This window comes from Martes martes, assembly GCF_963455335.1.
Source record: "Martes martes genome assembly, chromosome: X".
Classification (NCBI taxonomy): Eukaryota; Metazoa; Chordata; class Mammalia; order Carnivora; family Mustelidae; genus Martes; species Martes martes.
In genome coordinates, this window is record NC_137897.1 from 118,172,562 (window position 1) to 118,197,886 (window position 25,325).

The 25,325-nt window shown below is 58.2% G+C and overlaps 2 protein-coding genes across 5 annotated transcripts in view; one reads left to right on the forward strand and one right to left on the reverse strand.

The window, feature by feature from the left end:
• Positions 1-11,745, forward strand: part of MTMR1 (myotubularin related protein 1) — a gene marked incomplete at its 5' end in the record, with an annotated part of 57,193 nt that extends 45,448 nt beyond the window's left edge. For all 3 annotated transcript variants that reach the window (XM_080795688.1, XM_080795689.1, XM_080795690.1), the window contains 3 exons: positions 2,014-2,127; positions 5,905-6,081; positions 10,225-11,745. In XM_080795688.1, coding sequence (XP_080651814.1) covers positions 2,014-2,127; positions 5,905-6,081; positions 10,225-10,386 — 453 coding nt within the window. In that variant the 3' untranslated portion in view covers positions 10,387-11,745. The remainder of the gene's footprint in view (positions 1-2,013; positions 2,128-5,904; positions 6,082-10,224) is intronic.
• A 1,035-nt stretch (positions 11,746-12,780) lies between these two features.
• The window catches only part of CD99L2 (CD99 molecule like 2), a 98,478-nt gene continuing 85,933 nt past the window's right edge, over positions 12,781-25,325 (reverse strand). Inside the window, exons 8-12 of one of the 2 annotated variants that reach the window (XM_080795691.1) lie at positions 21,148-21,183; positions 20,689-20,808; positions 17,341-17,358; positions 16,302-16,367; positions 12,781-15,283 (exon numbers count right to left, since the gene is read on the reverse strand). In XM_080795691.1, coding sequence (XP_080651817.1) covers positions 15,219-15,283; positions 16,302-16,367; positions 17,341-17,358; positions 20,689-20,808; positions 21,148-21,183 — 305 coding nt within the window. In that variant the 3' untranslated portion in view covers positions 12,781-15,218. The remainder of the gene's footprint in view (positions 15,284-16,301; positions 16,368-17,340; positions 17,359-20,688; positions 20,809-21,147; positions 21,184-25,325) is intronic. The other variant, XM_080795692.1, reaches the window with a different exon arrangement.

Genomic DNA, 25,325 nt, shown 5'->3' on the forward strand with positions numbered 1-25,325 from the left:
CATTTCTATCCTTGATTTGATAAAGCTTCAGTGTACATAAATGTTATATATTTGCTTAACATTCATAAATTTTGCGGTGCCAATAATTTCTTAACTAGAGTGTAACTAAACTGCATAGAAAAATGCTGGGGAAAGTAGACATGATGTGCTTGGCCATTTAAAGGATAGCCATTTGGAATGTGAGGCCACTGGTGGATTTACAAGTTCAAGGCCCTGAGAGAGGATTCATCAGTAGCTATCTTCAGCATTTCAGCCAGATTTAGTTGATGTAGTTCATCTAAGAACCACCACCACAGCTAGTTTCCAGAGGTTTCTGAAGAGGTGGCGTTCGGAGGGGGCTCCGCAGAAGAGAGCTGTGTTTGTGTGGGAACAGTCCGTAAGATGGAGAGAGAGGCCCACCTGCATCCAGGGCGGCCGAGCAGAAGTCTGCACGGCGGCTAATGTGATGAGTGGCCGGGGAGGAAGAGAGTGATTGCAGGGGGAGTTTGGACAGTCCTGGATGGACCGTTTTTTTGTCTTTGGGAAGCTTGTCCCTAGCCTGGGAAAGTAATACGGCCATCGGTGACCGTTGTTGTCTCTCTAGAGATGACAGGATGAGTCATGAGAGTGTGCAAACAGCATTCTGGGGACCAGTTTCATACTTTAAAGAAAACGGACTTAAAGCTCTGCTGGGTGGTTCCAGCGGCCTTTGCCGCCTTCGGTACTTCGCTGGGGCACTGGCACGTGGGAGGCGCCCCACTGTCGCCTGCCCAGGAGCTTCGTTGCCATCATTAATCATTATTATTGTTTCCAGACCATCTCCTCACGGCTACTAAATGCCAGGTACTGGCTAGAACCTCCCGGCAATGGTAAAGTCCTTGTTGGAATTCTGCAAAAAAACCATTGAGAATTACCTAAACCAATAATTGAGATGATTATGTGATTTTCTTATGCTGTTAATGTGGTGAATTACAGTAATTACTATTTTTTAACGTTGATCTTCAAATGTTAAGCCAGCCTTGCATTCCTGAGCTAAGCCCCACTGGATCATGTTGTGTTACCCTTTGTATAAATCGCTAGCGTCAATTTGTTCAGACGTTGGTAAGGATTTGGGGGTCTGTGTTCATGGAGTTGTCTCTGTGGGAAGGTTTTTAATTACGAGTTATTTCTTTACTAGATAATAGGCTTTCCATTCGTTCTTTTTTTTTTTCAGTCTTCAAATATTTTTTATTGGAAGGCCATGCATTGCCTTCATTTATTGTATTTCAAATCACTGTACATTTACTTTTGTGAAAACACTGCCTGCATTTTCTAGTACAAAAAAAAACCCTAAAAATTGTTTCAGGAATGTAGAGAAATATCCAACTTAAATAGCGAAAAAGTGCACCATAATTACTGGTGCACTGCAGTCATTTCTGCATTTCCCATGTTTCTTAAAATAACTATCTGGTCTGATAACACACAATATAAAGAGCAATTATGAAATACAGACATTTACATATACTTATTGAGAATATCCTGTTGGCATTGGATAACCAGTCATAGGCGCAGCTGCAGTAGCAGGATATGCGTATGCCTGTTGGTTCATACCATTGTGCATATTTGGAACGTTGCTTCCATACTGCTGAGTGCGGTCGTTTCCGTTCTTTCTTGAGTCCCTTTTGGTACCTGCTGTGCCTGGGAACCCCTCTCCCTTCTCGGACTCCAAACGTAGCCCCAGGCAGAAAGCTGGGACCCTAGTCGGACTGGCTTTGTCTGTTTCCCTTCTGGGCGGGCCGGCACAGTCCCGGGCCGCCTGTTGCCGGCGTGTGCAAACAGCGGCTCCGTGCGCTTCGTCCCGCAGTCCCGCTCTCTCCTTGCTTCTGGCAGAAGGGCGGCTGCGGACTGGAAGCCGTAGGAAGTGAAATCTGACATGGCTCAGTCTTCCTTTTAACCTTCAACTGTATTCCAAATTGTACTTTAGCTTTCACCAAAAATTCCTACCACTGTGTTGTAGAAATTTAACTTTAAACCTTACTTCTCTTTCCATTTAAGTTTCCATCGGCATTCGAGTTTAATGAGCTGTTCTTGATCACGATTTTGGACCATCTATATAGCTGTCTCTTCGGGACTTTTTTGTGCAACTGTGAACAGCAACGGTTCAAAGAGGTAAGTGCACGCCATCCTGTCTGTTGCTGCCCATGGCTCAGGGGCTTTCCCGTTAAGTGCCACTGTGGAAGGGGGGGGGGGTAACTGGGTGGAGAGGGGACCTGGGTCTGGCCCTGATGCTGTCTGTAAATGGGGGGTCGCATGAGATGCCCCAGCACGTGTGTCTGATCTTCCATGTGGTCGGACACAGGCCCCTTCATTTATGGGGGCCGGGAAGCAAGCCCACAGCTGTCTGAGGACTCTAAGGTTTTGTACGGTCAGTTCTAGACCTTGGACCCCTAAACCCCAAGTTCGTGTACTTTCTACCACACTGACTCCAAAATTATGTGATTCTGCTCTTCACTGTCTGTTCCATTAGGGTGACAGGTACGCAGAGGCCTAGGAGGGTTGAAGTCTGTAGGTGACCCCGGAACTTCCTGCTAGGTAGCAAGCCAGACTTCCTTTTCCGTCCGGCCGAGCTTCTCGGAGTTCTGTTTCCCCTCTTTCCTCCTAAGTTGTTTTTTTACAATTTAAAGATTTATTTATTTATTTGAGAGAGAGCAAGCATGAGAGCACCAGCTCGAGGGGCAGTGGGAGAGGGAGCGAGAACCCCAAGCAGATTCTGCACTGAGAGCAGAGCCCGAAGGCAGGCTTGATCCCACGACCTGACCCGAAACCAGTTATTGGTGCTCAGCTGACTGCGTCACCCAGGTGCCCTTTCCTCCTCATTCTGAGATAAATGAAAGAAATGATCACGAGGAAGCATTGGGAAAAGGCAGCTTAGAGTGTCTTCTGGTTAACAGAAAAGGGCCACCACCTGTAGACTAATAAGCACATCAGAACATTATTGAATTTTGGGGAAAATAGTCGGTCGCCAGCACCCACCACCCTCTACAGCCTCCCCACAGCTGTCGCCCCCTCGTTCCATGTCCACAGCCCACTCAGTCTCCTCCCTTTAGCCCTTCTGTCACCTGGGAGCCTGCCTGGACCCAGTTGGGTCTTCCTCCTGCCCCAAACTCTGTTCTCTCTCGATCACCGTCTCTCCCATCTTGGAGTCTAATTACCATCGTGCTGCTGCTCCCCTGCTCCCCTGCATCTCCCTAGAGGGCAGCTTTGACCCTCAAGATGCCTTAACATTTGCCTCCTCCCTCCCCGAGCTGCCATAGCTGCTCCCCACAAGAAATTCTTTAAAAAAAAAAAAAAGACTGTTTACTTTTACTTATGAGAAAGAGGAAGGAGAGAGCAGGAGAGGGACTCTGCCTTGAGGGTTGAGCCTGATGTGGGGCTCGATCCCGGCTCGATCCCATAACCCCAAAATCATGACCTCAGCTGAAATCAAGGGTCCGACTTTCAACCGACTGAGCCACCCAGGCTCCCTGAAGAGATTCTTTCTTAATCTGGCCACTTGTCACTGCCCCACAGCCTAGTTCATGGCGGACTAAGGCAGCTGCCTGGAAACGAACTTCGCTCCCTCAATTTCTGACCTCCAGCAACCTGTGGCTTCCATTGTGGGCAGGATAAGGTCCACATTCCTACTGGCCCAGGTGATAGGGTCCTGTTAACCTCTTGAAAAAAAGTTAAAAGTTTTAGAGTGAATTTTATGGTATGTGACTCATATCTCAATAAAGCTGTTTTTTGAAAATCAACAGAATGAAGTTCACATGTAGAATTTAAACCCCGATGGTTTTTTTTTTTTTGACAAAGTATATTTTTAAAAATCAGCTCTCTTTATCTATGACTTACATACAACTTACCCTTTTAAAGTGGTTTTCGGTGTATTCAGAGCATGCAGCCACCACCACCTCAGTTCATAAACCCCTTAGACTTTTCATCACCGCAAAGAGAGAGTCCGGCCCTGTGAGCGGTCACTCCCCGTTCCTCACTCCCCCTGTCCCCGGCAGCCGCGATCTGCCTTCAGTCGTGCGGATTCACCGATTGTGGACACCCTGCGTGAGCGGAAGCGAACAGCATTTGTCCTCCGTGACTGGTGTCATGCCGTCCAGGTCCGTGCTTCGGCAGGTGTCCAGACTCTGTGCCTTTCATCTGGCTGAGCGACATTCCACGCTAGGGAGAGGCCACGAGCTGCGGCTGCAGTCGGCCACCGGCAGACTTCGTGGCCGTTGCCGCACTGGGCTCTGACGAGCGCGCCGCCACGCTGCGGACATTCGAACGTGCGGGTTTTGTGGGACACGCACCGCCCTTTCCCTGGGTCGGAACTGGAGGTGCAGTTGCCGAGCCACATGGGAACTGCGTGTTTAACCTTTCGAAGAACCACAGACTGTTCTTCCAGAATCAGTATCTTACCAGCAAGGCCGAAGGGGCCTGTTTTCCTCACTTCTTCGCAGACACTTGTGTATTTTTTTATTCTAGCCCTCCCCATGGTATCTCACTGTGGGTTCTGGGGTACGTTCCGTGGCAAGTGATGGCAGTGTGAGCACGTTTCCGCGTGCGTCTTGGCCTTCCGCATAGCTCCTGTGGACAACTGTTCGTTCAGACCCCTGCGCGTTTGCAGTTGCGCTGCCTTCATCACTGAGTCATAAGACTTCCTTAGAATTCGGGATACATGCAAGTCCCTTATCAGATATATGATTTTCAAAAATTGCCACCCACTCTGTGCATTGTCTCTTCACTTTTTTGATGGTCTCATTTAAAACACACAAGTCTTTAATTTTCCTGAAGCCCAGTTTGTCTGTTTCTTTCATTGCCTGTGCTTTTGGGGTCCTATCCAGGAAGCCGTTACCCAGCCTGAGGTTGTGAAGAGTTGAGTCTGTGTTTTCTTCTGAGTTTTATAGTTTCAGCCCTTCCATTGAGGCCTGTGACCCATGTTTCAGTTCTTTTTGCATACACTGTATGGTACGGGTCCAAATTCATTCTTTTGCCTGTGGCTAACTGGTCATCCCAGCCGTTTGTTGAGAAGACTCTCTCCCCCAAACCGAAGGCTCTCGGTGCCCAACTTGGAAATCAGGGGGCTGTGTAGGTGAGAGCTCATTTCTGTATCATCTTCCCACTATTGATGCGCGTATCTGTCCCTCCCGGGCCGGCACCACCTGTGTTGATGACTGTGGCTCTTCAGAGCCCCTTGAATTCTCACTGGTGTTTCTCTTAGAAACACAGAGTATAAAATAGGAAAAGGTCCTGATGGAATTCTGTGTGTCTAGCTTGTGGGAGTCAGCCAGCTTTACGATTTTCTAATTTTGACTTTGTCACTGTGCTTGGTCCGTGTCTAACACCGACGCGTCCAGCCCAGCCTGTGGGTTCCGGCGTCCCACTCACGGGAGCGGCGCGGATAGTCCCGCATTTCTAAGCGGGCGTGCGCGGAGGCCGGGAGGCGGGCACGTGCTTCTCGGTGGGAGGCTTCACCGGCCTGCCGCCCCGGAGTGTTTTCCCTCCGGATAGGCATGATTTTCCGGGGAAAGCGATCTTATCTGTGAATTCTACCCCAGTCAAAAAAGCAAAACTGCAAACTGGAAATAAAGACTGTGTTTGTTATGGACGGGCCCCATCATCTCGTGCTTTTAAGAAAGTTCTCATCTTGCCTTCACACAGACATGGTCACCAGATGTCACCTAACTCAGCAATGCATTTTCCCAGGACGGGAACCAGTGTATGTTTCCCTGCTGTCCCTGGCATGAGGCGATGCCGGAGCGTAAGGGATGGGGGTGGGGCTCAGCAAATGTTCTGTAACTTTCCAGCCTTTGAACTCCTTTTATCCAAGGCCTTTTCTCTCCGTAATGCAAATTCTCAAGGATCTGAAAAAAAGTTGAATTTATTTCAATGTATTCCTTTTTTGTTTTTCAGGATGTATATACGAAGACTATATCTTTATGGTCCTATGTCAATAGCCAGCTTGAAGAATTTTCTAATCCTTTCTTTGTGAATTATGAAAACCACGTCTTGTATCCCGTTGCTAGTCTGAGTCACTTGGAACTATGGGTAAACTACTATGTGCGCTGGAACCCACGAATGCGGCCTCAGGTAGCTTTTTGTTCTTTACAAAAGCGTGTCTTTCTAAGCAGAGGTACCGGTGTAGAACTGCGTGCATGCTGGGTGTTAGCGTACGCTCCTTCTGCCCTCCCCTCTCAGGTTTTAATCCTGTGCGTTCATGTTCTAGCACCTTCTTTTCACACACCAACCCTGAAGCTGTTCGATAGATTAAAAATCTTGGCACCTCTGTCTTCTGCTAAAGGCAGCGGCATCGGCTACTGCGTTTCACCCTCGGGCTTTCCAGGGACTCGGTTCATTTGCAGACTCCGGTAGGAAGAGGGCCCGTGCTGAAGGGGTAGAGTGTCCCCCTCCCCAGCACGCTCGTCCGCCGACGTCTTTCCGAGACCGAAGATCTCCGAACAGCGGCCGGCAGGACCCGGCGGCCGGGCCGAGCGGGCGCCTCCCCGAGCCTGGGCGCTCCCGGGGCTGCCGATGGACGCGGCCCCCCTCCGTGGCCGGGGGACTCTCTGCCCAGGTTCTTTCGAAGTCTGACGTCTGTCGGGTCTCGCGGCCTCCGCCGGCGGCGCCTTCCGGGGCCTTGTCCGCTGTCGTCGCTGCCCTCGGGCACAGGCGCGCGGGCCTCTCCTCTCCCCGTCCTCCTCGGCCCCTGGCCGCACCCCGCGACCCCCCGGCCCCGCGCACGGCCGGGTCCCGGGGCGCTCGGGCCGCCGTCTCGGGGAGCACGGGCGGGGGCGCTCCCGCAGGGGAGATGCGCGGGCTCAGGGTCCTGAGAAGAGAAGCCTCGAGCCCGAGGTGCTGGCGGCGGGCTGGTTCGTCGTGAGGGCCGCCGGGGAGGGCTGTGTTGCGGGCTTCCCTCACGGCTGTGGAGGCTTCCTCCCCCGTCTGCCTGTTGGCTCCCTTGCACGTGCGCCGCCGCGCCCCAGTTCCCCTCCCTCTGGGGACAAGGGCGCTGCGGCCTGGCCACCGCGAGCGCGGCCGCGCCCTGTGCCAGCGGGGCTCGGCGCTGCGGCGCGCGGGTGCGGGCGGCCGGTGAACCCGCGGCGCGCCCCGGGCCCCGCTCGGCAGGCAGCAGACCCAGCCGCTCGCTTCACGTTGCGGTTCCTGGTGCTTGAGCTTCGGAGGGACCCTCTCGTCCGACACCTGCCCTCCCTGACGGGAGCCTCCGTCACGGTCGGCTCAGCCCGGGTTGCGGGGTTGCGGCCGAGCGAGCCGCGGCTGCCCCTCCCGCCTCTCCCCTGCTCGTCTCTCCGCGCGCGCGGCCCTCCCCGGCCGCAAACTTGCCTCCACGCACCGCGGCGAGGCCCCACGTGCCCGCGTGCGCCGGGCCGACTTGTCGCCCGGGGAAGCGGCCGTCAGCCGCCGAGGCAGTGACAGCGCGGGGCGGCGCGCAGGCGACCTCACGGCGGCCGTGGCCAGAGCACATTTCGGGCCTCCAAATGGATTCTCGGTTTAGTGCCGGCTTCTCCGAGTCGGGAAACGTTTTCTTCGCCGAGGACCATCGGAAGCGGGAGGGGCGCAGTCTCTGTTCTCTTCTCCCCGGGAGCTAACGGTCCGCAGAAGTCAAGTGCTTGGGGCAGTGGTTCGTGTTTTAAACTCAGGTTTTCGCTTCTGTGGGCAGTGAGGCGTCCGTAACGAGCCCCACACGTTCTGCTGACGGGCGTCCATCCCGTTAGCGCCGCGGGGTGACCCCGTCCCCTTCCCTCCTCAGAGTGGCCCAGCCCCCCGCGACTCACCATTCCCTAGTCTTCCCTAGTCACGCGGCTGAAGTTGCTCGTACAACAGCCCACTGTGCCCAGGGCTGGCCTCCCAGGGACCGATGGCTCCAGCTGGCTGTCGCCGCTGTCCCCTCATCAGGTTACCTTCATCAGGCCGTGGTGACAGCTGATTTCTCCTTCGCTCTCCGACTCTGTACTCTGCGAGGGTCTCCCCCGGGCCGCACTACTACTTGTTACATTCGATGGACTCATCCCCCAAACGAGAACCGCACGTGCGGGAGCACGGGGGGCCCAGGGACCTCAGGGAGCCGGTGTCGCCGGGCCCGCCGGCAGCTTCCGGGGTGGCTCACCGCCACAGAAGTGCGAGAACAGGCCTAGACTGCCCTTCCGGGGCCGCTTCCAGAACACACTCCTTCCGGACCTCGGCTGCTCTAGAATGCCGGCCCCAGGGGACCCTTAAGCCCTTCCTTCTAGTCACCGGAGTCCCTTTGGCGCAGGAACGCGAGCCAGCGCCTGCTCCCGGCAGCACCTCCTCGACTGCCCCCGTCCCTGTCCTGCTCGGGCACCCCGCTTTTTCTCCGCGGGCGGCTCGGTTTCGTGTGTCGTAGCGACGAGGAAGACGGGCTCTGGGGTAGAGTGTACGAAAGTCACTTTATTTAAATCACAGACTTGGCAAGAGTATTCTGGGCGACACAGAGGACAGAGGGCGGGGGGCGGGGATGTCTGAAGCTTCAGCGGGGAAGCCCAGGGCGTCGCCCGGGCCGAGCGCTTCCCCCTGCAGCGCGAGCTCCCGGCGGCGGACGGCGGGCCTCCGAGGGCCTCCGAGGGCCTCCCGGCCCGGCCTCCCGCCCGCCGTGAAGAGCGCGACAGGAGCAGGAGCCGCGCACCGCGCTGCTCTCAGTCCCGATCCCTGGCAGGCCCCCGGGTGCTGTCCGCACGGACCTTTGCAGGGCACGGGAGCCGTGGCTTGGCCCGTTCTCACCGCCTGGCCTGCACTCACGGAAGGGGCGGGGGCGCGTCCCCTCTCTGGCAGCGGCCCCACGCGGAGACCTTGTGGGACAGGAGCTCATCCTGCGCCCTGCTCTACAGAAGGGAGAACTGGAGGGTGGGCCGTGGGCTACCCGTGTCTTGTCCCGAGTGTGGCCAGCACCGGGGCCCGCGGGGCAGCAGGCTGGGCCTTGGGGGCACTGGAGGCCAGAAAGGCGGGCAGGCTGGGCCGCCGCACGGTGTGTAGGGCGGCTCCCTCTAGCAGCGCTAGGTGCGCAGGACTGGGGGGGCAGCGAGGAAAGGCAGAGGACTCGCCCGTTTGGCCCCTTTGGTCTGAGGAGGAGGGGGCTAGACTGTCTGCCGGGTGGAAGGAGGGCCGAGCGGCATTCTTGTTTCCTTTGGGGCCCTTTTGTCTCGTGGCAGACATGGGACCCACTGGCCGAGGCCCCTAGCTAGCCAGGGGCATTTCCTCAAACAAGCAGGCCTTGGATTTGTGTAAGTGGCCTCGGAGGAAAGGCTGCCCGAGATGTCCGATGAGCATCTCAGGCCCTGGGCACTCCCCTACGTGGGCTGCCCCTCTCCAGGGCCGCTGCTGCAGACGGTTCCCTCATCTGGTTCACTTGGAATAAAGTGATCCTGCAAACAGGAAAATAACACAGATAGATAGTCCCCAAGACCTTACCTAATGGTGGCCCCTGGGATTAGTAGCAAATAAGGTAAGTTTCCCTTGTTTGGGGGCGTCGCTGGCATCAGACTCACACCGTTGTCCCTCCCCTTCTTCCTGTGGCTTGATGAAGTCAGGAGCTTGTTCTTTGCTGGTTACCAAACCCCCGTTCTTTCATCTGCCTCTTTTCACTCCTGGCCCCTTCAGCGTCCCGTGTCGTGTCCCGTCTGTCTCTCTCCTGCCCTCTCTCTCCCTCCCTCCCTCTAGTAGGGATGATCGCCATTGGCAGCCCTGCCATTGGCAGCCCTGATGCGGGAGCTCAGAGTTTTGAGGGAGGAAGCAAAGGGTTGGGGGGAAAGTGCTGCAGCCAGAAGGGACAGCACAGGCCTGGCATCTATCAAATCCTAGAAGATTCTGGAATGCAGGAGTGGCAAAGAGACAGGACCTGGGGAGAGGGGAGTAGAGGCTGGCTGGGGTCAGACCACGGGGTTTTGAGGCCAAGGTCAGGGCAGCAGAAAGAAGCCACTAGAGGCTGCTGGGTGGGCATCACACAGCCTGGCTGAGGCTCAGAACCCAGGCCTGTAGCTGCTTTGTGCAGACCGGCTTGGGGACAAGGCGAGGCAAGAGGACAAGGCAAGGAGAGCCCCCGACATGGTGACATTCCTCCCTGGTGTGCCTCACGCTAGCCCAGGAGCCCCACGAGGGAGAAGTGGGGCCTTGGATCTCTGGGCTTGCTAGCTGAGGGAGAGCAGGTGCCGAGGAGCGGCCGAGAAGGGCCCCTGACCGCAGCCGTCTCTCTCCCCCCAGATGCCCATCCACCAGAATCTCAAGGAGCTGCTGGCCATCAAGGCGGAGCTGCAGAAGCGCGTGGAGGACCTGCAGCGGGAGGTGGCCACGCGCGCCTCGTCCTCATCCGAGCGGGGCTCCTCGCCGTCCCACTCGGTCACCCCCGTCCACACGTCCGTCTGATGGGCGCCCGAGGCCAGCACTCGTGGTGACTCCGGCCGGCCAGGACCTCCCGCTCGGCGGCTCAGGCACGGGATGGTAGCTCGTGATCTTGTCTTTTAGGATTAGGCCCGATGTCCTCCCAATCCGGATGGCACTTCCCACCGGCGACCGTTCGTGTGGCTAGGTGACCACTCCCACTGTCATCAAGTGCTTTGTTTCGTGAACCATTGCCCTCCGGTCCGCGCTCTGCTGCGGAGGCCAACTCGCCGCGGCCCCCGGGGGTGGGCGCGGGGTGTAGGGGTAAGGGGCCCCCCGTTTCTTTCCGAGGTAAGCCCTTCATTTCCGGACCCCCCAGTCCCTTACAGACCGCGCCGGCCACGGGGCTGCTTTCAGCCCTTCGCTAGGGCTCCACGAGCGTTTGGACCTGACCGTGGGGTCGGGCGCAGCGCCGTTGCCAGGCCTCGGGCCCTCGTCGCGCCCGGGGCCTTCCTGCGCCCGTTACTGTCGTGTACATAGAAGGTATTTTTAAAAAAGAGAAACATGCCTTTATTTTCCTATGTCCTTTTTTATGTTTAGACTAGTCACCTGAGGCGGCTTCTGCTTAACTGGACTGGGTGAGACCTTGTCAAACAAGGCTCGAGCCAACTTCCTGCGGTACACCTGCAGCGGGGTTGGAATAGGGTCGCTGGACCGGCGGGGTCCCGCCGTCCCCCCGACACAGGTGCTTGCCTCCCGAGGCTGCTCCAGGCCGGTGGCGACAGCAGCAGCGGTTCCCACCCCCCGCCCCCTGCCCGGGGATGGCGGGAGCCTGCACGGGGCCTCCTCGGGGGCCCTCCCAGGGCCATCTGTCCGGCTGCTCCCTGGCCGCTGCGCCTCACCCCTGCTGTCTCTCGCTGCTGCTGTTCATACCCGAGCGAGCCCGCCCTCCCCTCTCAGCTGCCCGGTGACGAGGCTTCTCCTGTCCCGGAGACCCCCGTCCAGCTCCGCACCCCCGCTGCTCCGCGACACACCACCACGCTCCCTGGCTTGCTCCCTCCCGGGCCGGCGTGGCGGGGGTGGGGAGGGGGTGGCAGGGCCACAGGGGCCTGTGCTACCGCCCACCCTGCCCACCGGGGGCCCCCCACCCCAGCCAGCCCCAGCCATGCCTGCCCCATCGACAAGCAGCACAACAGCCCCCTTTCCTCTGTGTGTTGTGTGCACACAACCGTTTCTAACACAACTTGAAGTGTACCGTTGTTACCTAAGCAGTTCTTTTATTTAAGTGTACTAGAATGTAAAACATTCATGGCTCCGATTTTTAAAAACTGGTACAGTATTGTATTTGTCCCATCTGATACGCTGTATTTCAATCTGTAATTAAAATAATATGTTTGCTCCGTGGCCTTGTTTCTTTAAGTTTTTCTAATTTTTCCCTTGGGGAAAATGACTAAACACTCCATACCTGTTATTTTATGTGCCAAGCATAGTTAATACACATAAAGTGCCTTTACAAGATTTAACTCATTTACTAAATCCTGAACGCCAGAAACCAGGTCTTCAGTGTCTTGACCAAAATGTTGGGGGGGGTAAGTACTCAGATTTTAAAATCCGAAATGCCCCTCAGCCTTAAGCTTAAGAAAATGCTGATGGGGGAAGGGCCGGAGCCACCGGAGTCAGCAGCAGCTCCACAGAGGCGCAGGGCTCTGTCCAGACCTTGAGTCCTAGAGCTGGAAGGGGACAGACTTTAGAGAAGCCCCGGATCCCCACCCCAAGTCTACGGAAGGAATGCTGGCCTCGGGTCCCTGTCCCCCTCCACGCAGAGGTCACTGCAGCTGTGGGCCCCAGCAGTGACACCCAAGCGGCAAGGCCGGGAGGGCCACCGCGTAGCCCCTGGCTAGCCACGCAGAACTTCTTTACTGGGTCTGGGCCACCTACCTCGATGGGGAAAACCCCAGGCCCACTGCATCCTGCTCCCCCCAGGGGTCCGGAGGTGCTCTCGGTTTGCAAGCCAAGCAGTGAGGGGACGACAAGGGCGCGCTTGTCCCCAGACGGGCCACTCTGCGCAGCTGCACGACCGATGGCATGCTCGACCCAAAAGACTGCACACAACCCGAATCCGCCCTAAATACTGGACTTCTTTGATGAAGGAGCACCGGGCTGTGGAATCGGGAGTGTAAGGCCTGCCTCTGCCCTCTGCTCGTCCCCCTGCAGCTCCGGGGAGGGGCCCTGACACCGAGCCCAGCCGTTCATCAACAGAAGAAATGCAGGAACTCTAACCTTCAGGAACTCTAACCTTCTGGAGAAACACCTCGCGGGGGTGGGGGTGGGGAGGTGGGGGCGTGGGGAGGAAGGTGGACCACAGGTACCTTAAGGAAAAAAACCAGCCTCACTTGACAAAGGAAGTCCCTTCACGCCATCAGAATACAATGATCTGTTAGGTTCCATTTCCTTTAATGCAAACACGAGACAGTTCACAATTCACATTTAAACACAAGCACAGAAAAAGTACAGGGCTTCGAGATCGGGCAACACTTCTTCCTCAGACAAGGGGCAGAGCACTCCCCAGTCAGGCGCCCAACGGGCGGGCCTGGCACTGTTCTCTGGGTCCCACTCCAGGAGGGTGCCCCCCACCCCCGCTGCCATGCTCCCTCCCTCCTGGGCAGAATTACCTGCACGGGCTCGGCCCCCCAGGGGAGCGGCTCTAGACCCGAGATCCTCAACTGGCCCTTCTGGTTCACTCCACCTTCCCTATCGTCCCGGACCGGCCTGGCAGCCAGACAGACACAGGTGCAAGAGCCGAGGCTTCTGCAGGCGTCCCTGCCCGCCAGCCCCGGGCCCAGCGCTCTGCGAGCAGGTGGCAGAGGGACCTCCCCGGCCTGTCCTGTCACTAGGAGGTCCAGCTGCTGGGCTGCGGTCTCCAGAGCCGAAGGGTTCTCTTCGATCCCCGCCACTGAGAAAATGTACATCAGAGCTGCAGGAGCTCGGGGTCCCCCCACCACGGGAGCCTCCCTGTCAAGCGCGAGGGGACAGCTGGGGGGCGAGGGGCACGCCCCACCTCAGGGCTCCTAGCTCCATAGTTCTAGCCACCGCCCTGCTGCGCCCGGCCATGCCCGGCGCCACACGGGCCACACGTCACTCCTCAGCCTGGCCGCCACCGTGACTGGGCCTCCTCTAACCTGCCCATGGCAGGGAGAAGTCATTCGCCACCCACGAGCGTGGCCTCGTTTTTCCTCCTTTGAGATACCCCGGGGACCTCGGGGGGCAGCCAACCGCACCCAGGAGCTGCCGAGGCTGCCCTGACCCTCCCCCAGCCCCCGTTACCAAGGACACTGGGTGGCAACGGTCCGTGGCTACAACCATCCTCCAGCGCGGCCGGCACCAGCCAGGGCTGGGGCCATCAGTCCTCGCCGCCCTTGGTGACAGGGACCAGCCTGGCCGAGCTGACAACTCGCAGAGGGCTCTCGACAGTGCCCCCCACCCGCCCGGCGGACACACGGTCCTGGCCTGCGTGGGCCGAGTCCCCCCGCCGGGGAAGGGGCCCATCGGGGCGGCAGCAGCGGGAAGGAGCTCAAGGGCAGCGGGGGACGCACCCCTCCCGCACGACTAGGTTCCTCAATGCCGCGAACACAAGTCTCCAGCCTGCGGGCTCTGCTCCAGCTCCGACCGTTCCCTTCGGAAGCCTGACGTGCCTCGTCCCAGCTTAGTGGACGCCCAGCCCGTGTGCCACGCAGAGGCGACCGTGGGGTCGAGTCAGTGGGACCCTGCCTTCCTGCTGACTTCTGCTTCCAGAAGTGCTTCTGGGCCCCGCACACTGGTCATCGGTAGACAGTGGCTCCAGACTTTGGCTCAGCCTCAGACGGCAGAGCGCCCAGGGACAGGACCACACGTGGGCCAGACAGAACATTCCAGGCGGCTAGCCCAAACCGGACAGCTCCGGGCCAGGTGAGGGGCCAGTCCCTGGGTTCTGGTGTTTACCACAGTGACCGTGGCAGCCCAAGGGCTTTGTATCCGAACACGACAGGCAGAGTCAGCCTTCTAGACACACGGAGCCAGGCGTGTTTCACAAACCCAGCAAACGTCCCCTTCCCCATCCCCGCTTCCACCTCCAGTACAGGTTTAAGCAAAAAACACGCGTGCCTCTGGCTCTGCCACTTGTTCTTTACGTCTGTAGCTTCTGCTACCAAAGAGGCCCATGTACAGGGTGGAAGGGGGACGCGCAGTCCTAAAAGCTAATTACGGCAGCCAGGAGGCCACACCCAGGCCTCTATGGAGTCAGGGGAATCGGGCCCCAGAGTCACAGCCTCCTACTCGTCCAGAAGGTTCCTAAGCTCTCAGGACGGGACTATCAACGCATGCATGCTTGCACTTCAATAATGGAAAACCACCGCGCGCACCAGCTCTCCGGAAGGCCGGCAGTGCAAAAGCCGGTGGCGTGCGTGTGTGAGAGAGGGCGCGTGTGTGTTTGTGTGTGTGTGTGCATGTTGACCTGACGCTCACTCATTCGCTCCTTGCAGGGGCTGCAAGCAAACCAGGTGCTAGCTGAGGCCCCTGCCAGGACCCACGCGACTCTGGGTTCAAACTCCCATCCCGGGCGCATCAGAGTCCACGTGCCCCCTGCCGTCTCGGCGCCACCCCCCCAGCTCACGCAGGCCGGGCCAGGCCGGCTTTGGGGGTGCGGTGTCCCAGCGGCTCCGAGGCTGGTGCCGGCTTTCTGCCGGAGCCGGGTCTCGGATGCGACACACACACACACACACACACACACACACACACACCCGAGCTCATCTGGAGTTAGAAGGAGAAGCGATGACGTCAGAGAAGCAGCAGGGCAGCCGCGGGTCACGGTGAAATGAGGAGCTGGTCGGGAGCCGTGGCCCTCAGATCCGGGGCGCATCGGGGGGCGGCGGCTCGGCAGCCTGCGTCTGCAGCGTCAAGTATTTCACTGGGGAGAGAAGACCTGCGTCAGCGGGGAGACCTCTGCTGCGGGGGGTCCTCCGTCACGGGGGAGTCCTCTGGGGGGAGGGGAGTCCTCCGTGGGGAGGGGGAGAGACCTCCGTGGCGGGGCTGGGGGGGAGTCCTCTGTCAGAGGGGGAGACCTCTGTTGGGGAGGGAGTGCTCTGTGGTGGGGGGAGACTTCCGTTGGCGGGGGAGACATCCCTCGGGGGGGGGTCCTCCGTGGGGGGGGTCCTCCGTCGGGGGGGCCCCCCCATGCTCCCCAGTGCACAGGAGGCTGTCTGTCCTGTCCAGGGGCTGAGGCAGCTCGGCCCCTCCCGGCCAACCTCCCCTCCAGCGCCCACCCTGTCCCCAGTCAGGGTGACCCCGGGCCCGCGAGAGCGGGAGGAACGCAGACAACCCCTGGGAAGAGTTCAGCCCACTTCCTCGTGGGTCAAGTAGGCGCGCTCCTCACGAGGCTCACCGGCCAGCGGCGGGCACTCACACAGCGGTGGCCCAGGGCCTTCGAAACGACTCTAGCGAAAGCCACTGTGGCTTGCTGCCATCTGGTCCCCTCCAGGGCCACGGAGCCCGTGCAGGGTGGCACCGCGGTCCCCGTCCTAAGCAAAAACACTTGCCCCCGTGACAAAGCCATGGGCCTGACCCCGCCGCTGCTTTTGGCCCCAGGGACGACACCCTCTGCCACCCTGCACTCGGAGGGCCGATGCGAGGCTCTTGGTTGAAGGCCGGGCCCTCGGGCCGCAGGCCGCCTGCCAAACAGAAAGGCACAGGCCTCGTTTCCAGGTTCCCCGCACCTCCGACAGGCCGCGGGGGCCCACAGTGCGCGAAAGCGCCCGACCCGCCACCAGTGTCCCTGGCCCGTGTCGTGAAACTGCCATCTGCTCCTCCGGGGGACAGTGCAGTGATGCCCGGGCCCCGGCAGCCACCTGTCCTGGCCGGAAACTCAAGCAACAGACGCCTGCGGCCAGCAGCCCTGCAGCAAGCAGCAAGGGCCCGTGAGGCCTCACCTTGCGGTTCCTCACACACAACGGCTTCCAGGTTCTCTCCCTTCACGTAGTCCGAATTCAGACCCTCTGCAAAGGGCAAAGAGCAGAGCTGGTGGCTGACGCAGAACTGAGGGGCCCCCGGCCAAGCCCCAGGGTTCTGTCACGGTCCTCAGAGAGGACGCCCAGCAAAGGCCCCCGACCCGCCTCCCCCTTGGGCAGGTGCCACCGCATGGGAGCCCGGGGGCCCGGCAGCAGGCTCAGCACCACCCACGGGTCTGCATGCCCGCCCGGGGTCCAGCGAGGCGGAGAGGGAGCCAGGCGCCGCACGAGGGACGGACAGGTGCAGCTGCAGAGGGGCAGACGGCCGGCCGGGGCTCCAGGCAGAGATGCCAGCCGGGAAGAAGTGCCACCCGCACCCCTGTGTGCGGAGGGCCCAGATCGCAGGGAGCTGCTCTGGTCCGCTGCAGGGGCCTTCTCCCCGCTGACTTCCCAGAGGTGCTCGGGGACCCTCAAAGCATCCTCTGCATGCCAGCACTCAGGTCACTGAGCACTTGGGATCCAGAGCAGACCCAGCCTGCTGCTACTTGGGGGGTTGTCCGGAGTCCACGTCCTAGCCCTGGATAAGCAGAGGGCTGCAAGCCTCACCAGACCCCTGGGCCTGTGGGCAAATCGGGCCATGGTTCTCACCAACCAAATGACTGAGCGCCAGTGGCTGGGAGATGCACCCGAGCCTCCGGACTACTGTACCGCGGCCGCCCTGCCCGCGGGAAGACTTCTGCCCGCTCCTCCGTGACGGCCGCCAGCAGGCACCTGCCTCCCAGATAGGACCCCAAGCCGCAGCCGCGCTGGGCCCAGAGACAGAAGGCCCGGCGGCCGGCCTCCTCCCACACACAGCAGGGCAAGCTAAAAACCATCGAGGTCACAGCCAAGTGGGTGAGCGCCAGGGGCAGGGAGGAGGGTGGGGAGGAGGAGCAGGAGCAGCGGGCGGGGAGGGTCCACGATGACGATGACGTACTGGGGCCAAAGCAAAAGAGGAAAGTAAGTCGAAGCATGTCATTACCTTGACCTTCTGCTGCATCTGTAGGCAAGACACAAAGCTTAGGACTCTGGCAACAGACCACAGGGGCTTTCTGCGAGATGCACGGGCCCCATCACACCGTATCACGGAGGGCAGAGACGGAAAGCAGAGGGTCCCCAAAGCCTGGGCCCCTCTGGTGGCAGTAAAGGCTGGAAGCAAGGGGGACAGCCCCCCTCTGTAGCCACGCGCCATCTCCCTGGGGCTTCCCAGCGCACAGGCCACCTCCACGCGGGGCTGGCCGTGGCCACTCTGGGCAGAGGCTTGGCAGAAAGGGTAGGAATGGCAAGTCCCAATCCCAGCTTCTCAGGGCCTAGTTGCTCCACAAACACCCACGGGGATCCTCCTAATCAGCCTGGGTGCCAGGGACACATCCGTGATCATCACCTGGTCCCCCATGAAGCTGCCACACAGGGCAGCGCGCCCTCACAGACCCAGGACCGGTTCGGCCCTGCGGGCTCCAGACCCGGTCGGCAGGGGGCGCTGTGGCAGCACGCAGCAGGCTGGGAGGGCACGAAGGATCCAGGCCCAAGGATGAGAGCAGCTGGGTGAGAAGAGGGACAGCAGAGGGAGCAGGACGCACTCAGGGAGTGTGGCTTCTGGGAACAGGGGCTGCTGGTGGGGTTGGAGCCAAGCCAGGAAGGGCTGTGGATGGCCGAACTCAGCAACAGGCCCAGGACCCGGAGGGCAGTGGGGAACATGGGCAGTCCGGGCAGAGCCGCTCCTCTGGCTGCCCCGAACAGAGGAGTATGGGGACAGCGGGGCAGGCGGGAGACTGACGGAACCATCACGACAGAGGATGGGGAGACCCAGCCCCAGACAGGCAGAGGCCATGGCCGCATTGACGGAGAGGTGTGGTCCCAGAGCAGACCTGTGCAGGGGACACCAGCCCTGGGAGGGGGACCCCACTCATGTGGGAGGACTCTGAGACAGGAGCGGAGACACCTAAAAAAATGTGAAGAGCGTTGATAGTGCAGGAGATGCGGAAGGGAGGTCTTTGTCAAATTCGGGGGACACTCCACACTCGGCTCCCGTCTGCGGGGACAATGCTTGCACAAGTGTGTCCAGGCGAGGGACTCAGGACAGCATAGATTCAGCAATGACAAGGACATCTTTGACAGATAGAGGGGAAAGTGGGGGACTAGGAGGTGGACAGAGGGACAGTGAGATTCCAGAGGCTAAGGGGGTGTGGGGACCAAAGATGTGGTTGGTGAGGCCCCCACTCAGACTGGGGGGGGCTGCGGAGGGGGAGCCCTCAGTGGCCAGCCAACACACCTGCCTCCCGGGCTGTGCCTCCCCCACCAGCAGGCTGGCCACCACCTCCAGGCTGCCCTCAGAAAGACATCGTCACACAGACGCGCCCACGGCTTGCCGCTGTCCTCAATGCCCCCTTTTTGGTTTATTCTCCCTCAAATGTCACATAAATCACTTAACGCTGTATGCCAAGGCCTTCACAGTCTTGTGTTTTCTTTGGCTTCGCCCGCTAATCTGATTTGCAAAGCCTCACACCTGTTTTAGAAAACAAGTGTGAAAATGAGGTGTTTTCTCCTCACTTTCCTCCCCCAACCCAGGGTCTCTTCACTGCTCGGCCCTCCCTGTCCCTGTCCCTGCCTCTGGCTGCCCTGTAGGTCTCAACTCTATTCTTTCAACAGTCCTCTAAGCCTCTCTTTCCTTGTCTATAAAGTCAGGGTGCCCTTGAACCTGGCCCCTGGTGCTGAGGCGGGGGCCTCAGGGTGGGACACCACATCCGGCACTCGGCAATGGCTGGGAAGCCGTTCGTGCCGTAACTCTGTCTCTGAATGTGCTTCCTCACGGCTGCAACCCCCATGCCCCGGCACATGAGCCCTCCTGCCCGGCCTTGGTAAGTGTGGATCACGCGCATCTCCCCGTCAGGAATGCTGCTCCCCAGAGGCGTGGTCATGTCCTCCGCCCCCACCACCTACGGATGTGACCTTATCTAGAAAATGGTCTTTGCAAGTGTGATTAAAGGATCTCAAGAGGAGATGATCCTGGATCTAGGGTGGACCCTGCCTGCGATGACAAGTGGCCTTCGAAGAGGAGCAGGCGCACAGACACAGGAAAAGGCCCTATGGAGGCAAAGACTGGAGTGGTGTGGCCACAAGCCAAGGGGTACCTGGAGCTGAAGGCGGCAAGGAAGGATCCTCCCCTAACAGCCTCCAGAAGGCACGAACACTGCCGATACCTTGATCTTGGACTTCCGGCATCCAGAACTCTGACAGAATAGATTCTGTCATTATAAGTCACTCCTTTTCTTTGCTTTTGAACTGGGCAAGAGAGAACTCTAAGGACAATCCACCTTCCAGTTCCCTACCTCTTCTTGACACCTCCCTGTTCACACCACTCTACAGTAAGGCTTGTGGGTCCACAGTGAGTCAAACAGGATCTCGAGCAGGGTGACCACGAACAGTTGTGCAGGTTGTGCACTGAAACATGAATGGTGCCCCTGGAGTACTGCCACACATAGCCTGTGTAACTGTACGTGGTGGCCCTGGTCAAGAACGTTGTCCAAGACTAAGAAAGCAAATATAATCACCAGAGGAATGAAGAGGCGGAGACTTCTGCATTACCCATATCTAAGCATTCTGGGGCCCAGGCTCATTTGTTGGCCTCCAGGTTAGACTTTAGGGCAGAAGCCGAGACCCAGAGAAAGGGCAGGGAGGGGAAGCCTCACATGAGATGCTCCTAAGTGTCAGGAAAGAGGAAAACCATGCTTGAGCCAGGCCCTCTCACTTGAACTAAAAATTCCCAGTCCCAGAGACACTCCATCAGCAAGCAGTGGCACAGCAAAGCTGTGCCGGTGAAACGAGTGGGGGTACCCTTCCTGATCCCCCTCACCAGGTCCCTGCCGGCTGGAAGATGGGGCTCTGTCACTATTTGGCTTACAACCAAGATGCCCCCAGCAACAGTGTAAAATGAAAGCACGCAGGGAGGGAGTGCAAACCTCACCCTCTCTTCGGCCCCTTGCCTCCCTGCCTCTTTAAAGTGCATCAGCGTGGTGGCGGTGCGCTGGCTCTCGGAGCCCCCAGATCGCTGCCTTGTGCCACCGAGGAGGCCGGCAGCATGAGCAGGCGAGGCCTGAAGCCGAGAGGAGACCCCAGGCTCTCTCCGCTCTGCGTGAGACACACGCCTGCATTCCCCGGGCGCTGCCCACGGAAACACTGCAGTCTGGCCTCGGCCCGTCCGCTGCAGAAAGCCCACCCAGGAGTCTTGGGCAGGCTGTGGAATGGACCTGAATCGTGCCCCCACTGCTGCCCCTCCCCCCTTGCAAGACCTTGGCCGCTTGGTTGGAGGCCACAGCGTGGCTGCACTTACGCTGGATGCTGAAGCAGAACTTCTTCTGCTGGTAGGAGATGTAGCTGGAGACCGCGCCGATCAGGGCCATGGCTAGGGCACTGGCCACACCTGCGATGGTGCCGGCCTCAGCCGACACTCCTAGGCAAAAGGGGGGGGGGTGTGAAGAGACATGGAACCAGGCCGACAGCCCCGCGAGATCAGCTCCAGCGCTGGCTCTTCTCCCCCCACCAAGCTAAGCTCATTCAAACGCCCGCGCCCCCCAGGCCAGAGTGACAGGGCAAAGCCACTTCTAACTAAGGCATCTGCCAAGGGCTTCTCGTTTTCCGTAAGGATTTCCATCTTGGGAAGCTGGGGTCTCAGGCCAGCAGGCTTCCCATGGGGCCACCTCCCCGGGGACCTCGATTTTCATGCTTAATTCTTTTAAATCACTGTATCCCTCTGCTGCCGGCACAAGGGCTCCTCAGGACACAAACCCACCGGATTCTGAGTCGTCACTGCCATACCGCCCATCACCTGGAAAAAGGACAAAAGCCATGAGCCTGTGACCCCCCTAGCTTGCGGACAGCCTCCCACAGCCCCACCCCCCCAAACCTTCCAGTAAATCCCCAGTGGGCTTCTACCTGACTCTGCAAGACCTGCTTCCTTATGCCTCCCGGCTGCACAGCCCGCCCCCAGGTACAACTCGTTTGTGAAATGACAGTGACTGTGCCCGAGCACGTGTTCTAGCCCAGCTCTTCATACACGGGATACTCTGTGGCGCGGTGAAGCAGGTGCCCCTAGCATCCTCATCTTCCAGGGCAGGGGGCGGGCTCGCCGGTGAGGGACTTGCCGGCAGGTGGCAGAGCGGGCCCCATGCCAGGCGAACCTCCTTCTGGATGCTCGCGCTACCCGTAGCCCACGTCCCGTACTGTCTCTTGTAGGAAGAAGTCCCGATTCTTTATCTCATTGCAAAAAATGCTTCTATGAAACTTCAAAAAAAAAAAAAAAAGACGACGACGACTAGCGGAAAAGCAACTCATAACTCCACCACCCAGAGAGATTTTGCAGTGGATATTTCAATCGACCAGACTCCTGGGCCTGGTGCTTCACACGCTTCTCTCCCCGTCCAGATGTTTCCGTTTGTGTCCTGCAGGTACGTACACAGCTACGCAGGAGCACAAAAGCGACTGGAGGCTGGCCATCCCCGATCCAGTATTTTGAAATCTGAAAGGCTCCAGGACAGATCAGTGGGTGGCTGGGATTAGGGTGGAGGGGGGAGGGAAGGAGACAGTGTGACTCTGAAAGGGCCCTGCGGTGCCCAAACTGGTTTTTCTCAGGGCCCTGGTGGTGGTCACATGTGTCTCTACCCGTGAGCGTGCTAGAACTGCACAGAACTCCACACACGCTTACCTCCCCCACAGAGCAGCGCCCTGATGAGCAATGGTGCCATTTCAGGACATTCAGTAGCCTAGAGCTCTCCCTCCTCAGGGCACAGTGCTCTTTCGTGGAGGGGGCAGGGGTGTATCCCCAGCGCCCAGGATTTTTAAGGGAAACCACTCTGGATGTTGCTGGCAATGAACTGCGGTGCTTCCTTCGCCAATCGGAGCCTGGGGATGTGTAGGTTTGTGGACTGTAACACACGCGCCCCTCTGATGGCGGGTGTCGGGACTGGGGGAGGCTGTGGGTGTGGGGGGCAGGGAGCATAATTTTGCTGTGTACCAACCTAAAACTGCTCTGAAAAATGAAGTCTGTTTTTTAAAGCGTGGGGGTGGGGGTAGAAAGTGAGGTTTGTTATGTTCCCACTTAGCACTGAATCCTCGAGTTAAGGGTCCCCGATTGGGTAGGAATGGTTATTTACAGAAAAACCAGCACTGGCTTTTTCAAAAGCACAGTCAGTGCTATCAGAGAGCACCAGGGCAGAGGAGGGGCCCCCGGGCAGAGAGGAGGGAGCACCGAGCAGAAAGGAGGACACAGGGTCCTCTGTGTATCGGCAGGTCAGCAACGAGGTCGCCTGTGAGGACCCGGAGTCTGACCGTGTTGGCCTGTCGGTGGTCCCGTCTGCTGTGCTGGATGCGGCCACTACCAAGGAGAGGGGCACGCCCCGCCTAGGCGTCCTCTGCCGATGTGCTCACGTCAGATTTCCAGACAGCTTTGAGAAATTCAACCTCCCTTTTCTTTCACCTCGAGTCTTGAACGTCACAATCTGTACACTCGGGAGCTGTAAGACTGTCCATGTACAGACTGTACAAGTTGACAAGAAAAAATGCAGACTTCAGTAAAAGGAACAAAAAAAATTTGGGCAACAGATGCGAACAGGCAATTCAACACAATATATTAAGAGGATCTAATAAGCACTAAAGGTAAAAAGTGTTTCACAGCTCTTGTAGTCAAAGGAACACCGACGCCGACAGGATAGCATTGCACAGCGATGAAATTTCCAAAGATAACAAAACTAGGATACTTGGGGACGGGGAGGACAGGAGCCAACAGCGGCAGGAGGGGACAGTACACTTGGAAGAGTCGCATCATTTACACTTTATACTTCCTGTGACCCAGCAAGTCAACATCCAGGAACTTAGCTGACAAACAATGACGGTTTTCTGTATTTGGCTTTGACGAGGTTTATCAGAGCGGTAAACAGCCGCAGGGAGAGACCTCTCAAAATAGGTACTGATTAAATAAATTATGGTATAATATCATGCAGTCATTAACACAGTATTTGAGAGTACTCTTTAATGACTGAGAAAGATATTCAGGGTCCTACTGAATAAAAACTGGTTTTAAAAAAGCAGCATGGTCCCATTTTTATAAAAATATTTACAAATGTAATATTATCTAGAGAAAAATTACTGCAAGCGTATACTTCTAAGTATTCCTGGTGATCCTCCCTAGACGGTGAAACGATAAAGGAGTATTTTCATCGACTTTATGAGAAATGCTTAATACACCAGCCCGTTTTCCCCACAACTGGCAGGACAGCTCCAAGCAGCTATTCCACAGGTCGCTGGCAGGATCTCCATTTTCAAGGATGCTAAGTTTTGCATCCCCACCTGCCTTCCGGGCTCAGTATATTATACACCAGAGACCAGAGCTGCCCTCTCGTAGTAGAAGTTGCCCCGGGCAGCCTATCTTCTTTCGCCGTCTGCTTTCGTCCGGAAGCCGATACACCCCCATCGCGGCGCGGCGCCCCGCCCCCAGCTAGAGGAGCTCCCACAGCCGTCGTGGGCACTGTGCCCGCGGAGAGTGCTGGAAGAGGTGGCAGTACCTCAGCGAGGAAGTCCCAGACACGCCCTGTCGTGGGCAGAAGTGCCAGACCGAGAGCGCCCTCGAGCGCAGAAGGCAGCAGCGCCCGCGCACACGCGTCTGGCTTCAGCCTGCCGCAGCCACACTCCTGGGAGGCAGGGACGTGGGGCACGGAGCTGTCCTTCTCGGACAACAGCGCAGCCCAGGACTCACACTGAGCGCCTGAGACACCTGATAGTCACGGAACACTGGGGACATCCTATCTAGAAGTGCTGGCACGGGGGACGTTCAAGTATTTAAGGACTCTCGTAAGTCGTTTCCTCTTCCAACAGCCACAGCTAGGACTTCCAGGTTTCGTAAAAATTTATTTTCATTCTAAGAAGACGGACAGCAGAAATGCAAAACGAAAAGTAAAAAGTTAAAAGCAAATAAAGAAGGAAAAGGATTTTTCCTTTTCCTCTGAGAGGAGAAAGCTCAGCCTCCAGCCAGACCACTGCACAGCTGCTGTCCCCCGACCATCTTTGAGGAAACCCCCCCCCAAGAATGGAAATGCTGTGATCCTGGACACAAGCAAGCACCAGCCAGTGGCCCCAGCCCACTCTCCCCTCCCATTCCCAGTGGATTCCTTGGGTCAGCTTATCAAGGGGTTTGGGACAACACACCAGGGTGGGTGATCTGGGGGTGCTGACACCCCACCCTCCACTCCAGATCCTTTCCGGACTAAGAACAGATGCAAGGAGCCAGAGGAAGATCTGGCAAAGCGCTGGCTTCTCGAAGGGGCAGACAAGCACCCCAGCACCATCAAGGTCAGGGCTTCCTGTTCGTCCTCTTCCCTTTCATGAAAACCCCTTGCAGCTCCCCCGGGGGAAAGCTGGGTTCACAGACCGGACCACAGAGTTCACGGCCTCTAAGCGTGCACTTACCAGAGGGCCCTTTGGGGTCCAGGACTAAGTGTTTCATGCCATGACCCCAGCACAAATGCGGCCCAGAGGGTCATCAGCCGATCCCACCAGGTGTGTCCCTCTTCCCTTCACGGGGAGGCACGCATGAGAGGGTCTGCTGCATTTCAGGCCCCTCATTTCAGCAAACACTGGGGTGTGAGGGATACACAAGCCAAACGCAGCAGGAGGGAAAGTGTGTGACTGAGCACGCTGCGTGCTGGCCTGCGCGCGCATGATGACAGGAGTCCGAGGAGGACGAGGGAAGGATGGGGCTGTCACATCCGAGGGCCATCCCAGGCCGGGCTACAGACGCCCACAGAGTGCTGGAGCCTCCAGAATGGAGGTGACCATCTATTTATTAAGGGATGGGGAGCTTAGCGCTTCCCGGAAAATGAGCGGGAATTCACGGGGAGGAAGAACAGCATTTTAGACAGAGAAGCAGCTGTCTGGGGTTTGCAGACGAAAGGAACCTGCTGCTCTCTGCCAGACTGT